Here is a 17,188-nt window from a genome sequence, read left to right on the forward strand (position 1 = left end):
GACACTTTTCCTAGGGAAAGAGAGGCACAAAAATGGGTTGAATAAAGTGTGAACTCATTTAACACCCATATATATATATTGGGGCTTTGTCATTAAAAAAAAAATTTGTAACATATTTATTGAATTTAGTTAAATCATATAATGATTAGCCCATCAAATATGGGTTAAAAATTGGTTTATGACCCATTTTGACATATTTAGTTGCAAACTAACCTTACTTGACTTATTCATACAGTATTTCAAGCAATTGTTCACTAAATCTTTTAAGTGTAAACCCATGTAGTATTGAACAGTGAGAACACGAGCTTAAAGTACACGAAAGATAGTAGTGAAAGTAAAGCCTTACGGTCGCAGTCATGATCACCAAGGTCAGAGAAGTATAGAGTTAACATTGACATTTTGTTGGACGATAGATGTTGAAAGGCAATGCATTTTAATTTCCAAACACAGAAGGGAAGCCCATTATTGTATGGGCTTTTTCGTTTTATTAAGAGGGGACTTGCAACTACCCCTTTGCTTTAAATATCACTCGCCCTTATGTTCGGTCTCTGCACGCACTGCCCGTCCGATTCCAAAGGAACACTGCGGAAACTCATCTCTCCTCCCTCTCCTCTCTCTCTCTCTCTCTCTCTCTCTCTCTCTCTCTCTCTCTCAAAGTTTTTGTCAATCTCTGAGAGTCCCATTGACTCTCAAAACTATCTTCGTGAGAGCATAACGCTATGGCATTGAAGTCATCAGAAAGGCCAAAGCCCAAGCACAGGAAGGGCTTGTGGTCACCTGAAGAAGACCAGAGGCTCAGGAACTATATCCTGAACCATGGCCATGGTTACTGGAGCTCTGTCCCCATTAACACCGGTAAGTTTTTGTGATATACTTCTTTATCATATAATGTATAAACATGAAATTCTAGTGTCCAATGTATGAATAGGCAAGTTCGACAAAGCTTGTAATATCATTGCATTGCCTTATAAATAATTTGGAAAGTCCTTCACTAGCCATATCTAGTTAGCTATATGGAGTATACATTGTTCAAGGAAAAGAGTGTTTTTTTTTTTTTTTTCCGAAAAAACGACTAGATCAACTAGATTTGTCATTTTAATCACTCCTTTTAGGGTTGACCTATGCATGCAAGCTGTATATATATGGTTCTGATTATATACTTGAATGTGCAGGCTTGCAGAGGAATGGCAAGAGCTGCAGATTAAGGTGGATCAATTACTTGAGGCCTGGCCTAAAGAGAGGCATGTTCACCCTGGAAGAAGAGGAGATTATTTTGTCCCTTCATCGCTTGATAGGCAATAAGTAAGCGCAGCAGCTTAATGCCCTAAATAGTTTATGAGAGCTTGAAAATTTAACCTGTGTATAACAATCACCAAGATATTAATCAAGCTTTCAGCAAGTGCCTAATTTTTATTTGGAGGAGTGAGTGAACAGTGATGAAGGGATATGATTGTTTTTTTTTTGTGGGTTAGGTGGTCTCAAATAGCAAAGCATTTGCCAGGAAGGACCGATAATGAGATAAAGAATCACTGGCATTCTTATCTTAAGAAGAAGGTGGCAAATAAGACTGAATCATCGTCATCATCAGAAGCCCGCCATAATGCCCAGAGTCAATGTACCAATTCGGACAATGTGGAATCTTCGCCTTCACCAGATCAAATCCCCACTAACCAAAACGCATCAGTTCATGCACCGTCACAGGAACAAAAGGAAAAGATGTCATTGGACTTTCCGAATGGGGTCCACGCAGCTGCTTGCCCAATATTTTCTTCGCCGAGTGGCTGAATCAAGCTGATCAAGGGTACAACGTTCCGACCTATGGCGATGCTTTCGATTATCGCTCAAATATTCAGGACTCTCTTGTGCATGATTGGTGCACAAGCGATTTTGGGAATTCTAATGGCGGTGAGTATGTTGGGAATGAGCTAAGTAAGGGGTCCGCTAGTGCCAGCGTGAGCGACATGTACAGTTCGCGGTTGAAGTCGGAGATGGATCAGGTTTCGGGAGGTGGGTTTTACTTGGATTATTTCTCTGGGGATGATATCTGTAGTCAGTTCGACATGGGCAGTGATGTAAATATGATGTACATATGAGGGCGGGGGGTCGGTATTTGTATTTACATGGAGCGTGCAAATTATGGACGAAGAATAAATTGTACGTGCGTAGTCGTACCTTCGTTTTTTGTGTGTGTGTTTTCGTCAATGCAAGCGCATGGCATACCCAAAAAGGAAGCAAAAACCCTAAAAAGTGCCAAAACGATGGGGAGTTTCTCGTGAAATTGGCGTCGGTGAGTAAAAAGTACCTCAAAGTTAGAAGAGAAGACTTAGAAGAGAAGACTTTTATCTGAAATCCTTTTAATAAACCAGGGCAGTTAAAAAAAAATGAAGCATCTAATACTGTAGACAGTATTGAAAAGTCAGATGTCGGTTAACAAACTCCTTTTTCACTTGCTCATTCCCAAAATTCAAAGAGAGAGATCAAGTTGGAACTCTCCTGGACATATTGAGACCCGGTCTTATAAAAATCTTAGGCATGTATTATTTAACTAAACATAGATTAATGCTACATATGTCATATATATTATCTGACGGGGGACTTCTTGTTCCCCTAAGTAACACCAGGAATGTGAACCTCAAGAACAAATTAAAGAATTTTTACAATTTTTTCGCTCACGCATGCATTTTGATTTCTTTTTTACACCTATTCAAGCTTTTGACCTTTCTTACGAGCCTTGGTAGTAGTTGGACAATTAAACTACAATAAAATGTTATTCGCATGGTCGTCCTCAGCAGGATTCTATAGGTCAGTGTAAAAAATACGGATTTTCACTCTGTGCAAGTAAAGTTCAATAACGTGTTGGTGCTAACCTTTTTTGTTCAATAACTTGTTGGTAACTTATATTTTAATGAAAGTGTCGAGTCTTTTGATTGTTTGCAAGCCACCAATTTTTATGCTAACTTATTTATTTACTATCTACATAATTCACTAACGGTTTGAATTTACTAATTGTTACCTGAAATGACCAACCTCAATAAGAATGTTATTACCAACTTTTATTCAGATCAAGTTACAACCAGCTTTGGTCTACCAAAGTTTAATTTGAGTTACTTACCGATGTTTAGTTTTTCTTGTTTTTATAATCTACCAATTTTTCTATAGGGTTACTAATTTTTATTTGTCTTGGTTATAACCCCTTTAACTTTTGTAACTCTTTTTAGATATATATTACAACTTTAATTAGCTTGATTCACCAACTTTTCTCAACTTAAATTACTATTTAGTATTGGGTTACCAACTATTATATTTGAGTTACTTACTGATGTTCATTTATATTTTTTAATTAATTTGCCAACTTTTCTTATTGTTCACAATTTCTTATTGTTTGCTTTTTATTTATTTTTAAAAAAAAAATTACCAACTTGAATTAGAGTGACTCACAAAAATATCTTTGCTTGAGTCAGCAACTAGTGGGATTACTAACTCTCGATTTCCAAAAGTTGATAAGTTGAAAAATGATTAATAGACATTAGTAATTAACTCAAATGAGATCGATAATCTAAAGAGATGGATAATTTTATTGGAATTTTTTTAAAGTTACTCAAATAAAGATCAGTGAATTCACATTAGAGTTGGTAAGTTCAAAGCATTTGGTAACAAGATAAGAAAAGTTAATTACTTGCAAACTGATAAAAAAATTGGAAAATTATCAATAAAACCAAGGTGATCCTTATTTTTTCATAATCATCAGTTTTTCTTTTAGATTCGCCATCTCTTTTAAAAATTGACCTCATGGGAGAAATCTTTTGATTTTTCGAAATGAAGCATAAGAATCTTTCCTATTCCTAACATTAGATTTTTAATAACACGTATGATTGCAAAATCAGCTCTAAAGAGAGTTTTTCTTTGTTTTTTTGGTCGGAAATATTGGAAATTTCATTAATTCAAAATACGTTAGTGAATGTCAGAAATTAAAATCCAACATAGATTTCGGGAGGAGACAACCAATCCGTCGAGAGGGCTTTTTTCTGCTCTCTCTCTCTCTCTCTCTAGGCCTTCGCCAGCAACTGCTAGCTTGTTATTAGTCTCTCTTGGAAAGTCTCGTGAACAACGCGTCAGACGCAGGTTTTTTTAATGGGTGGAAAGGCATGAGAGAGAGAAAGAACCTTTTACGCAAAAGTCCAAGGTATTTGTTCCACAAGTGCTCGTGTTTTCCCAGCCTCCCGTCCTTTGCACGACTGCCCGTTTTTGACTGCCTTGCTGTCCTCGCCTCCTCCGGATGGGCACCGACTTCTTGCTCTTCCGTGGACGATGACCGCTCCGACGCACTGGTCTAACCATAGCCCTCTTCTCCCATCACACACGCTCTGATCCCTTTAAGCGCTATCGACATACATGTATCCTTGTGAGCTCGATCACTCAAGTCCAAAATTTAAAACATACTTGGATATTCTTAGTGGCGAGAGCATCTCGTTTTACTCTAGCATGAGATAGCTAGTGCAACATGACGTTTCTAACTTGTCAACTCTATTACAAGTTTGCTAATTGGATTATGTTGATCGTTGATTTCTCCTTACCCAATAAATTTGTTATACTACTCTTATCAGTTCATTTGTTTTTCTATAACTTGAGATTCATACTAGTTTGATTTTATGAATGTAATTTTTATTTGCTTACCAAAATATCCTGTTACGTCGAGTGTGTCTCTCCGCGTGCGGAGACTCTCTTGGTCCATAGCTTTTACATTTGACCGAGTTTTTTCTACGGCTAATCAAGGACTTTCTGCCATGACTTTTTATGTACACACAATGACAGGGATGAGCTATTCACCAACTTCGCTAGTTTTAGAAAACTGTAATTAAAACGTAGATTCAGACGCACCATAGCCCACCACCTAATTCCGTTGAATCCACTGATTATCTATGTAATATGACCTGACGTTGTCACCTAACAAATCAAGGGCTTTTGTAATTATTTTGTAGATGGTAAAAGTGCGTACGTTGAGTCTTTGACTCTCTTAATGGTCGTCTACTCGCATTATTTATTGCTATCTTTGGATGATCTTTGTGACATAAACTCCCGCGTGCATGTGAAACCTTTATGTCACAAAGGGAAAAACAAAGGGCTGAGAAAAGTCTTGTGTCCATGTGAAATGGAGAAGAGCATGGAGCACGATTGTTCTGAGATCACAAGATTGCTGTGATTAAAATATTTAGCGTTGGAGATTCATGGCCGAAGGCCAGAAAGCTAAAAGTAGATGATCCAGGCCCTAAAACCATCGTAACTTGGTTACTTTGACCAAAAGGTAGGGCTATTTCAAAGCCCATTGAACTTGCCAAGATCGGCCCTTAACTTGAACCCATCTCTCCTCTTTTCTTCGGCCAGGTTTCTCTACAGAGACATCAGGGGGAGCAGGCTGTTGTTGTTTCACACGAAGGTAAAAGTTTTGATAGTAAACCTCTAACCGGCCTGATGCTGATTTTTATTTTTAATTTTAAATAATGATGAATTTTGGATGCATGGATAGATTAGGGGCTCGAATGAAAGTTGGAAATTTGTTTTAGACCAAAAAAAAAAAAAATCGAGCAGAATTGGGTTGTACCTAAAGTTAGGTTTTTGTAAAGGAATTAGCCCTATATACTATGAAAATGCTCCATGTATTCAATAGTAGTCAAGATGTCCCCAACATTTCATTTTATCCCCTTTGATGAGGAATTTTGCATGTATCAATACATCTGTTTACAACGTGTACATATGTGTCTAAATATGTAGTGGGCCTAACGTTTGAGACTCATTGTGATAATACAGGGTCGAGTGAGAAGCAAGCAAACTCAAAGATTAGATCAGCAATTAAGAGGAGTGGCCATCATCTTTCATTCTTTTCCATGGGGATATTAACTACTAATCAGCATCACAGCTGATTTTTCTGGCATCACGAGCTGAACTTTCTGACTGCATCGACTGAGATTCTAAACTTCAAACAACGTAACTCTCTGCAATGTTCACCCTTGCCCATAATAGAAAAGCAGCGACCGAGACGATGAGGGCGATAGGCGTCCATTTCATCGCTATCACCTACGGCAAAACAAGTTCAGACTGTCATTGTTAACTGAAGACCTTGCCAGATCAAAGTGGGGAAGGAAAGATTATCTGCGCAAGTTATACAATCACAAATCCTTGCGAACTCGTGACTAGATCATATAGCTATTTAATCTATCTGAGACTTGAACAATATTTATTACGTATAAACTGCGATCCAAACCTGTCTAAATGGATTGAAGGACTTTGCAGTTCAGCATTTCTCTTACCTCCATACGTGAGGAACCCCAAAGAGGCGAAACCGGCGCATTCATCGCAGTCGTGCTTTCTGGAATTTCTGGACATAAGGGAATATGTCCGGTCATTTCCATTTTGTAATTGTATGTTCAGGCAATAAAGCAAAATCAGATTCGACAACGAGAGGACTTTCACCTAAATTTCTCGCTCTTCTTCTGGCAATCTCTGAAATATGCGTTGTAACTATGCTGTCGTCCTTTTACGGTTCGCTTTAAGCTTTGACAGATTGGCTTGGGTCCTTGTGTCGATGTATTGCTTCCTAATGTTCGCTATCACACTATCTGTGACCCAAAAATAGAGCTCTATGAAAGGATATATCTGTGTTATTAAGACCCATTTCATCATATAGAACTAGCCTCTTGATGCGGCGTTAAAAAGGACTCATGGTAGCGCTAATCAATCATTCTTTTCTACCTCTTCTCTTAAGGTGGAAGAATTAACAGAAAATAGAAAGAAATTTGTGAGCTGATTACTCTTAACATGAACATGTAAAACTTCTAAAGATTTACCGAATTTCACAAAGCTGTATGGTCTGGTAATTTTGTCTAGGATTCTTTTGTCAAACTTGTCAAATTCCGTCTGCAAATCTTGCAGATAATGGAAAGCAAGCTTTCTTGGATATGAAGATTCGCACAACACAATAAAGCAAACACCATCCTCCACCAAGTAGCTAACATATAAGAAATGCAATGAAAATTAATCAAAAAATTGTCTTCTCCATTGAAAAAACAAACGACCCCATTAGCCTCTACTAGTTTTTGCAGATTCTTCTAGTCGGCAATTAATTGCTTCAATCTATCTCAACAAATTCAGGGCCAAACCCATGCTTGACATTGACATTCTCTGCTGAACCTATTCTATCCTGGGTAGACCAAGAACATATGCATGTAATTGACCACACTCTCACGGTGCACATTGACATTGAAAAAATTAAGAATATCACAAAGAACTGCTTTATCTTCGTAGATAAAATTCAGAAGCATCTGATCGAAGTTATGAATAATAGCGTGGCTATTGATTAAAGAAGGAAAGGAATTACTAGAAGGAATGGTGGTCGACGTGAATGGTCATCTTGGGAGACTCCAAGGCTCCTCTAGCAATTTCTTCGAGTACAAGTTCCGCTTGTTGTTTGTAAAACCCAAAGATGCCATTGTCGTCGGTGATGTACCGATGACCTTGTGCAAGAGGCAAGCCATCCTTCACCCTTCCCACAATCGTTAGCTTAACCATCTCTCAACAGAATTTTTAGCTCAGATCACGGGTTCTGTGCTCTGATTGTATGGAGATTTTAAAGAAAAGCTCCTTTTATAAGACGAAAAACAGAAGGGAATGAGAAAGATAAGCTTGGACAATAAGTTATGCCTTTTGGTTATTCTAAAGAAACGCTAACCGGTGGGAGAGGAAAAGCCTTCTTTTGAAAACGGACCACAACACTTTTCAGACAAAAAGGTTTCCCGCACTACGGAATATTTATTTCCTAAAACATGATTTCCTTCTATCTCTTGATAAAGTCCAAAGAAGGTAAGAGGAAGTTGAATGAAGAAGATACTTATAGAGAGGCAGAAAAAACAGCAATTGATTATTTTGCTTGAGTGTGATCGATTAGGACCACGAGCTGGTTAGGTTCCCAATTCAGAATCAGTCTGCAGATAGTTCCTGAAAAATTCTAGGAAAAACGGATTCTCGGATTCTCGCATGCATCAGAATACACAGCTATGGATAATTTAAACCATTCATTCAAAGTCATACCCTTTGGGAAACACTCTTACATGTCACACGACCTATGCAAACTTGATACCACCACAAATATCTTCAGATGAGCTATACATAACTGCTATACAAGATTTCTTTACATGTTCCAGAAGAAAACAACAGATTCACTTGAGAACTATAGATATGAACAGCAAGAAGTTCAAAGAACAATGGCTATTTATCCACTTTAAAGCACACTGCAAGAAGATGGACACAAACCGAGCTGGAACATGTAGATTTTGGAAGACTTTCATTTCCCAGAATGGATATTTCAGCCTCCAAAGCAGAGGAGCAGCTTCTTCGGAACAAGTCCGCTTGCGCGATACTTAGCAGCCATCTCCTCTGCCTTCAGGAGATCTTCCCCTTTCTTGGCTTCCACAATCGCCCTCTTTTCTTCAGCGAGCTTGTGGACCGAAGCAATCTTGTTCTTCATTGTCTCTGCATATTCTGCTTTCTTCTTTTCCATTTTTCCTGCTAGCAAGCAAGTAATGAGATTTCATCAGAAACTGCAGCGCCTGCATCCTTTGTTACTAGTATACCAGGTACTTTCTGCTAGCAACTCGTCCATTATCTAGACTCAATCAGAAGCACGACTGCTTTTTGCTCACACAGTTCCTCATGAATATAACATATAATTTCTTTGAAGATAATAGGCTAGAACAAGTCTGTGGCACATCAAAGGATAATGGACGTGCAAAAGAAGAATGACTTGGAGATTTTTTTTTTTTTTTTTTTTTGTGGGGGGTGGGGTTTGGTGGTGGAAATTCGCTTCTAATACAGCCATGAAGGAACTAAGAAGGCAGAACTACTACGAGGTCCTCTAAATGATGAATTTGAGATGTACCAGAATTGAGAGTGGGAAGTGCAGAGCAGCGTGACTAATACAAGAATGTTGCACTTTTGAGACTTAGGAAGTACGATCGAATTAACTGAGAAAAATAACAATTAAAATGGAGGATTACCTCAAAATTTTTTAGGTCAGACCCAATGGAAGCTTTCTTGCTGTTCTCCCATGCTCCAATTGTAGAGAACTTCTTCTGAGCTCTGTTTAGTGATCGACGTGGGACTTTAGCATGCAATTTTCTACCTCTTTCGAACGTACTACTGGTGAAGAATAATCATATTTTATCCAAAATTGAAAATTCCATAATTTACAGCTAGTTCATGGCATAACAACAGAAACAGTTCACTAAATAGCATCTCTTACTTGTTTTCTGCCTTTGATTTCTCATTTTCTTCCCATGCTCTAATCAAAGACAACTTCTTATCTGTCTCAACTCGTGCAAGCTCAACATCTGCTCAAGAAGCATAGAATCAGTGAAGTGTCTTGGTGAACCATAAACACATAAAAGAGAATAAAGAACGAGAGAAAGGGAGAGTTAAAAACACATCGACACTTGAACATCAAAATTACCTCGATTACCAGAACCGTCTTTACTTTTCACCACTGGGGTCTCAATAGGCTCTGCCCACAAAAAAAGATGCAAAACCCCAGTTCAGCAATAGAAAAAATCTGTGCAGATCCTTTGCTTCACTGTCCTAATACTAATCAAACCATCAACTGAGCTGTGCTAAGCTAGCTCAAGCGTTCAAGTAAGCTGTGAATTTCAAGGTGAAAGGGTGAATTTTTTACTAATTTTCATACCTAAACACGCAACAAATCAGTTAAATTACCCAACTGACGTCTTGAAGTCTTACAGAACTTTAATTTAAGAGATATAAAATCTGGAGCATGAAGCAGTGCATTTAACTATATTTAAAAAAAAAAAAGGAAAAAGAATCTCACACACAGAGTCTCCAGATTTGATATTTATATTCGAAAATAGAGATAGAAAGAACGAAAAGAAGCATAGAAACTCACTTTCAACAACAGCAAGAGCTTTGGTATCATCTGCTTTGTCTTCAGCAGCAGCAGCAGGAGGAGGAAGAGGTAAAGGTACGACTGACTTCTCTTCAACGGGTGCGGTTTCGGGTTCGGATTCGGGTGGGGGATGTTGAGGTTGAGGCGACTCGGGTTCCACCTTCTTGGGCTCTTCCTCTGCCATTTTCTCGAGGACCTTTACTTCTGCAGAGCTTTGAGTTCACTGAATTATTGAAGAAGATGAAAGAGCGATGAGCGCCAGTTGAGAACTTAGAGATAATGGTATAGCTACGGTGACCCACTTGCCTTTTCGTGTTCCTCCTTTATTATTCTTTTTTTTTTCTTTTGGAACTATACATCATCTAATTACTTTTCCACTGTGAGAATATTAATGATTGCTATTATTAGCGTTTTGCTTTTTTAACCCAAAACAGGGTGCTCGGAGCGCGTACTTAATTATTTCACATGACTCTAACGATGTATGCGTTTCATCCCCATCAATGTAACGTACGCTTCTATCTATCCTTTCGAAGTTAGAAATAATAAAACGTATAGACTGCTGAATTATGGATCCATTTTCTAGAGTTTCCTGTATTTTTGTCTGAACTGCAACTATTTAAAAGCTCCTAGGTGAACTCTTGTGGTAGCTTGTAGTGCTCGATTCTTGCAACTATAGCCATCTTAACCCCGCGCTTTCTAGTACTCTCGTAAAAATCAAGATAGTACCATAAACAGTTTGTTGTTATCCATTGTCAGCCATGTCCCACTCACATACATTTCACATTAAACATATCATATTATGACATATATATAGTAACCCAAGTTTATGCCTAGAATGTACGGTATTAATCTGCTTATTATCAAAATAACTCGATGTAGTCAATATGATTTGCAAGAGCGTGAAGCCTACGCTTGAATTTGGGAAAGGAAAGAAATTAGTTAATGAGGAGGAAATTGAAATTAGTTGTCTTTGTCGGAATTTGCGGCTCTCGTCACTTTTGTGGCCTATGGGATAACATGAGATGTTGAATCCACTTTCAAAAATCTCATTCGAGTGCATATCTTATAATGATGTTTGTCTTTACTTCTAATCTCAAATGATCATTGTAGGCCTAAATTTTTAATCGGGATACTTTGCGGGAGGCACAAGGAATCTCTAAATATAGTTAAATGAACTTCCTCCTCGTGACTTCAATGATTGATTTGGGAGAAGCATCATAAACTTTGTTGTTTGTCGACAAATCACTACTATAAAGAGACCAGGACCATGAGTAGGCATTATGACTGCATGGATGATACGCCTGGATACATGAAGTTTTTGATAAATATGAAGAAAAGGTTGTCAAGGAGTCTGTAAAACCCGTCTTTACATGCTTCTTAACTGGTCATTTGCTGGCATGGCAAATGATCAAGTATACAGAAATTGATCAATGAAATAGATTTATGAAGTGTTTAACAAATTGTCAGTAGACGTTTAAATAAATGGACTGGATTTAATACCCAAATAACACCCTGATCACATCACCTAATACAGTTTAATTGTTTTTTTTTTAATTTATCAACTTTTTAATTAACTTATAAGTTTTTGTTAGGTTGGACTAGTAACTCTTTTCATTCGCTAGCTCTTTTAGAGATTACCAATCTAAACTAGTGTGACTCATCACCAACTTCTCAACTACATGAAATTATGAGTAATGTCACAAAGAGACATTGAACTTTCATCAGCCGTCCCATAAATGCCAATGCAAACATTAAAAGCACAAGGCAATGGCACAATCTGCAGAGGGCTAAGAAAAGAATGAACATTCATGCTCATATAAGACCTTGTACATATGATTAAAAAAATGCAAAAAAAAAAAAAAAAAAAAAAAGTAAAGAAAAGCTTCAGCCGGATCATACAGATTTGGCCAACTTTGTAACCCGTGTATATCACCGAGACTGCTTTAATGTCAAGAATCAGACATCTTCGCCTAAAAGGCAATTGCTGAGCTAATCCTAGTAAAGAAAATCGGTTGTCCCCAAAGTTACCTATAATGCTGAGATTAGTCTTTTCAAGATTTATGACCTTGCCCAAAATTTATAATCTCTATCCACCCATTATTACTAGCCAAATGCGCAGATTTACTACTAAATACGGATGTCGGAGGGCTATTTGAACAACCCTGAAAAGAGGACAAACTAGGTCTCGAATGGTGTTGTCTCGGTGCTTCCTCCTACTCCTCCCCGTCTCCACCAATACAAAAACTACATGTCAATCTATCAGATTTAGCCAGCTGCAACGGTCCAAAATCATGTAAAAGGATGGCGAAATCTGTCATCACTGCTTTCCCTTAAGGCTGCACCTGTGTTCCAGCTTCTTTTTCATCCCCTTTATCGCAATATTGGCCTCGTCGTCCATCTTGGCATCCATTTCCATTCCATCAGTTTCCGCATTTTCATCCAATTCTTTTCCCTTCGACTTTTCAATATCAGAAAATAAGTGCTCTTGGATTGCATCAACGGTTCCCTCCCTTTCTCGTCTCTGAACTTGTGTTACCACGTGAAGAAGCGCTGAGGGCGTGGATGTAGGATCAAGCTCCCAGCATCCAATAGGAGAATTTATACCTTGTTCGCCTGGAAGCAAGTGAGTGGTGACCTGATGAGAAAATCGGAACATTTCCTCCTTGGGATTGTCCATAATTTACGTGGATCTAAATGCTTTTGAAACACAGCTTTCAAGCCACGAACTTTGATGAGCGGAGCAACAGTTATTCCATGGTTTTCGCTCCAGTCTTCAATCACTTGAACCATATCATAGCTGAGTATTACCTCATTTGGAGTGAACTCGTTCCAATCAGAAGACCACTTCCTATACAGAACTCAAATATCTCCCTCAACAGATAAATTTAAATTGAACCCCTTGTGCCTTTCAGCCACTTCATCATGTGGCAGAAAAACATTGAGGGAGCCATAGACGACAGATTTCCCAGTCCACAAATCCTCACAGATCTCGGCAAAGCCAGATCCAACCCAACGCAGAGGGCTTAGTTCTTGATTGCTTTTGGAACTAAGCCAACTTATGTGTACCTCGAATGGCGATGTTGTGACATTGTGGACTAGAGGGCAGAAAAAAGGCATCCCATCATCATCCTCGTAAGAAGCCCAGACTTGATCATCAGTAAAGAAACCTTTGTCCAGTTGTTGTCAAAATCATGAAAATCAGGTTTTGCAACAAGCATTTGCTTGGGACAAAGCTCTATGTTTTGATTCAATTGATCAGAACTGTCTTTACCATCCATAGGCTTCCTATGCTTAATTGCAACAGTTTTTGCATAATTTGCCGGAGCTTTCTGTTCTTCGCCATACTTCTCCTTGATTTTTCCTTGTGAAGAATTCAGTCCATTTGCTGGTTCTTTCTCACTACTTCACTTAACAAGCTTCTTAGAAATTTCCTTCTTTGCTTTTTGTATCAACATCTTTCGTGCTTTTGTCAGAGATAGATCCCCCAGACTGGTGCACTGATTAATCACGCTGAAATTAACCCTTCTCCTATCCTCTAGTCGGCTTTCAATATTCGTACGTACGTCCTAGTTCCTATTCCAAGTCCTCTACTATTTGCAAGTGCCACTTGGCTAGCATCATCTCCAAGCACTTCTCTTTTACTGCAGCTGCTATGGCTTCACGATCTCTCTTCCGATGCCAAACTATAGGCTCAGACACATCTGAAAGAGAAGAATATGATCGAGGCGCAAGGGCAATTTTATCACTCACAAATTTGGTTAATGTGCAATATGAGGAAGTGAGCTTTTCCGACAAATGAAAACCAAAGTCGCTTGTCGACCCTGTATTGGTAGAAGTCTGTCTTCCAACTGATGTGTAGACATTGCTTCTTATTCTACTATTGCCATCAATCGGTGGAGGTGAAATCTAAATAGCAACATAGGGTTTACAGTAGTTGGGATTGTGGCAACGAAGTCGCTTGTTTAAGTAGCAGATTAAAGGAATGAGCTCACTCTGAGCAAGGTAATACACATCTACAGTAAGGTTGAAGTGGAGACCGCGGTGTAACTATTGCTCCACTCATTGAAGTGTGTGGCTTGAAGATTGTGTTTCAAAAGCATCCTAATCCAAGTAAATTATGGACAATTCCAAGAGAGGAAATGTTCCGGTTCTCTCATCAGGTTGCTGCTAACTCGCTTACAGGTCAACATGCTGTGAGCGCTAGGAGCTTCATCCTGCATCCACACCTTCAGGTCTTTTTCAGGCGGTAACACAAGTTGGAAGGAGAAGTGGGGGGCACCGTTGATACAATCAAGGGACACTTGTTTGCTGATTCTAGAAAGTAGAAGGAAAAAGAAGTGGCAGAAATTGGTGAAACAATTAACGGAAAAGAATGGACATCCAGATGGACGATGTGGCCAATTTTGCGAAGCAGGGGATGAAAGTGAAGCCGGTATTGCAACGCAGACTTAAGGGAAAGTAATGATAACGAATTTAGTCACCAATGCTTTCGGACCATTGAGCTGGTTAGATAGGACAGATTGACGTGTAATTTTTGAATTTGAGGAGATGGACGAGGAGGAGAAGGAAGCACCCTTGTCAGCAATTTGTTCAAATAACCGTCCTATACCCATAGCATTAAATCTGCAGATTCAGCTGCTAAATATTGTTGGATAAAGATTCTTAATATTGGTCATGGTTAGAGATCTTCAAAAGACTAATCTCAACATTATCGGTAACTTTGAGGACAGTGTGATTTTCTTTACTATGATTAACACAGCATTTGCTTTTCTGCCAAAGATGTACTATTCTCCTCATTAATACATGAATTACACAGTTGGCCAAATCTGTATGATCTCGCTGAAACTTTTTTTTTTTTCCTATCATATATATAAAATTTTTTTTTTTGGTCAGTATATATAAAATATTTACTAGGGGCATGATTGACTCCCCATAATATTTTAAGTGAGTAATGGTGAATCTCATCGCTTTTATAAATGCTTATTCTTTTCTTAGTCATCTAAAGATCATGCCATTGCCTTGTGACTTAATGTATGCATTGCCATGTATGGGATGACTGATGAAAATTCAGTGCTTTTTTGAGACTCTACCCATAGTTTCATGAAACTTTGGAGTATTTGGAGATGGAAATCGATACCTCCATATTTTACGTTTTACCTTGAGTAGCCTCAAAATCACTAGTGGTACATATATGTTTTGAACGGGTCAACAAGTAAGTGCACTTTTGCTTGTGCACCCTAGTAATAAGCTATGTAACACTGACACGGACACACGACACGCATTGTAAATATGACACGACGCGTCGACACGTCATTTCTTAAATATAGAAAATTTTGACACGTTCCGACACGTTATATATTAAATATATTTTTATATATAATTACATAAATAAATAATTATAAAAATAGCCTAGAATTAATTTACACAAAAAATACTAAATAATATCATTCATTATTTTAATTTATTACAATAATACACAAAACTTAGAGGAAAAAAACATTGTTTAAAGAAAAATGCTGAAATGATATTTTTAAATTTATTTATTTATCATCTATAACATTTTTTTATTACTTCTTTCATAGTAAAAGACTTTTTAAAAAAAATAAAACAATTCTAAAAAACTGAAAAAAATGACCTTGTGCGTGTATATTTATATCAATTTTATTACTTCTTTTATGTATCTTTATATTTTGACCCCTCAAGTATTAGAAATTTTTTAAAATTGACCCTGTGTGTGTCGGAATCGCGTGTCGGAATTCTAGACTCGCGTGTCGGAGAGAGTTGACCACGTGTTGGATTTTTTGACATTCGTTGATTGCGTGTCGAAGCGTGTCGAGACGTGTCGGACACGACATGAAGGCTTCCGGAGAGTGTCCGTGCTACATAGGTAATAAGGGCACTGGCTGAGAGTAGCCTCTGATTTGTAGTTTGGCATTGCTAAGAAATGCAAATAAACATTTATAAATGATAAGCAAAATTAGCAAATTAAAAAAAAAAATCGATAATGAATTCAAGCGGGAGTTGGTAAGTCATTATTATGTGGAAATTTAATAGGAGAAAGATTAGTGAGGAATTACACTAATTTAGATTTGTAATCTCTGAAAGAGATAATCAAGCCTAATACTCGACCAAAAAAAAATTAAGCTTAATAAAAATTCAATGGAAGTAGAATTTATCCAGCCCAAAGAGAAGTAGGACGTACATGATAACCATTCTATTTTTGTTTCAGAACTATTTTTCTATTTGACACTTGTTTCTGAAATAAAAATCTGTTTAGTTTATTTCTGAAATAGATTTTTACTCCATAAATAGGTTTAGAACATAAATTAGAAATAATTTTTTTTTACTTTTCCATTTCAAGAATGTAAATGAAAAATAAAAACTCTTTTCATTATTTGTCTTTGCTACTAGCCAATCATCCATCTGTCGCTAATAGAAGTCCACCGCTACTCTTCTCATTATTCATTCTCGCTACTAGCTAATCATCAATTTGTTGTTGCTAGCCGCCCGCCACTATCACTCCTCAGCCATCGGCTGCCATTGCCAATTGTTGCTGACAGTCGTTGGTTCTTCGCCTAAGAGGCAGAAATTTTATGTCATTATTAAATAAATTTTATTCGAGAATAGAAATTTTATATTATTATCAAACGCATATTTCGCTTAGAAATTAATTTAAGAATAGAAATGGAAAAACTTATTTTTGTTATAGAAATCAATTTATGACTAAAATGGTTATCATTCGCATTTGTATGGATAGAAAATTACAAAGAAAAGACAAGGTTGAGCTTTAATTAAGTTGGGTTTGGCCCACAATGACAGCAGGCCCTAAGCTTAATTAGACTAAGCTTTAAATGGGTCAAGGCCTGTCAAATTCAAGCCCACAAAGAGCAAGAATTTGGCCATTATAGGGGATAAGATGGGCCAACAATCACATGAGAAACTGGCCGAACACAAGCTTAATCCAATTTAATTTCAGCCCGTTAGACTTAGGCCATGATAATTACATCCCGTTATTTCAATTTACGCCTAAATGAAGCCCATGAGATGAGTTGAACTTCGCCAAGCCCACTCACACTAGCTTGGCCGAATTCACAAGGATAATGAGCCAAATTGAGCCCAACTCAGTCGGGTTCTAGCCTTTACAAAGTTTAATTAGGGAGAAGCCTTCGGTTAATTGAGCTTGTCATTCCGGAAAAACTTAAGATCGACCAATTAAACCTTGGTTAATAACATTATAAATAC

General features: G+C 37.7%; 2 protein-coding genes across 2 annotated transcripts; one reads left to right on the top strand and one right to left on the bottom strand.

Annotated features, from left to right (window-relative positions):
* The first annotated feature begins 614 nt into the window (after positions 1-614).
* Positions 615-2,093, top strand: LOC120289557 (transcription factor LAF1-like). The gene is made up of 4 exons (XM_039304641.1): positions 615-855; positions 1,173-1,302; positions 1,473-1,740; positions 1,854-2,093. Exons 1-4 carry the CDS (start codon positions 720-722, stop codon positions 2,091-2,093), a joined length of 774 nt encoding a protein of 257 aa, XP_039160575.1. The 5' UTR covers positions 615-719.
* A 5,954-nt stretch (positions 2,094-8,047) lies between these two features.
* On the bottom strand, positions 8,048-10,243 carry LOC120290011 (remorin-like). Its single transcript, XM_039305655.1, has 5 exons — positions 9,947-10,243; positions 9,500-9,550; positions 9,293-9,380; positions 9,044-9,129; positions 8,048-8,553 (listed from the first exon to the last, which is right to left on the bottom strand). Exons 1-5 carry the CDS (start codon positions 10,128-10,130, stop codon positions 8,357-8,359), a joined length of 606 nt encoding a protein of 201 aa, XP_039161589.1. The 5' UTR covers positions 10,131-10,243; the 3' UTR covers positions 8,048-8,356.
* Positions 10,244-17,188: the final 6,945 nt, after the last annotated feature.

This window comes from Eucalyptus grandis, chromosome 11 (assembly GCF_016545825.1).
Source record: "Eucalyptus grandis isolate ANBG69807.140 chromosome 11, ASM1654582v1, whole genome shotgun sequence".
In the NCBI taxonomy this organism is placed as follows: domain Eukaryota; kingdom Viridiplantae; phylum Streptophyta; class Magnoliopsida; order Myrtales; family Myrtaceae; genus Eucalyptus; species Eucalyptus grandis.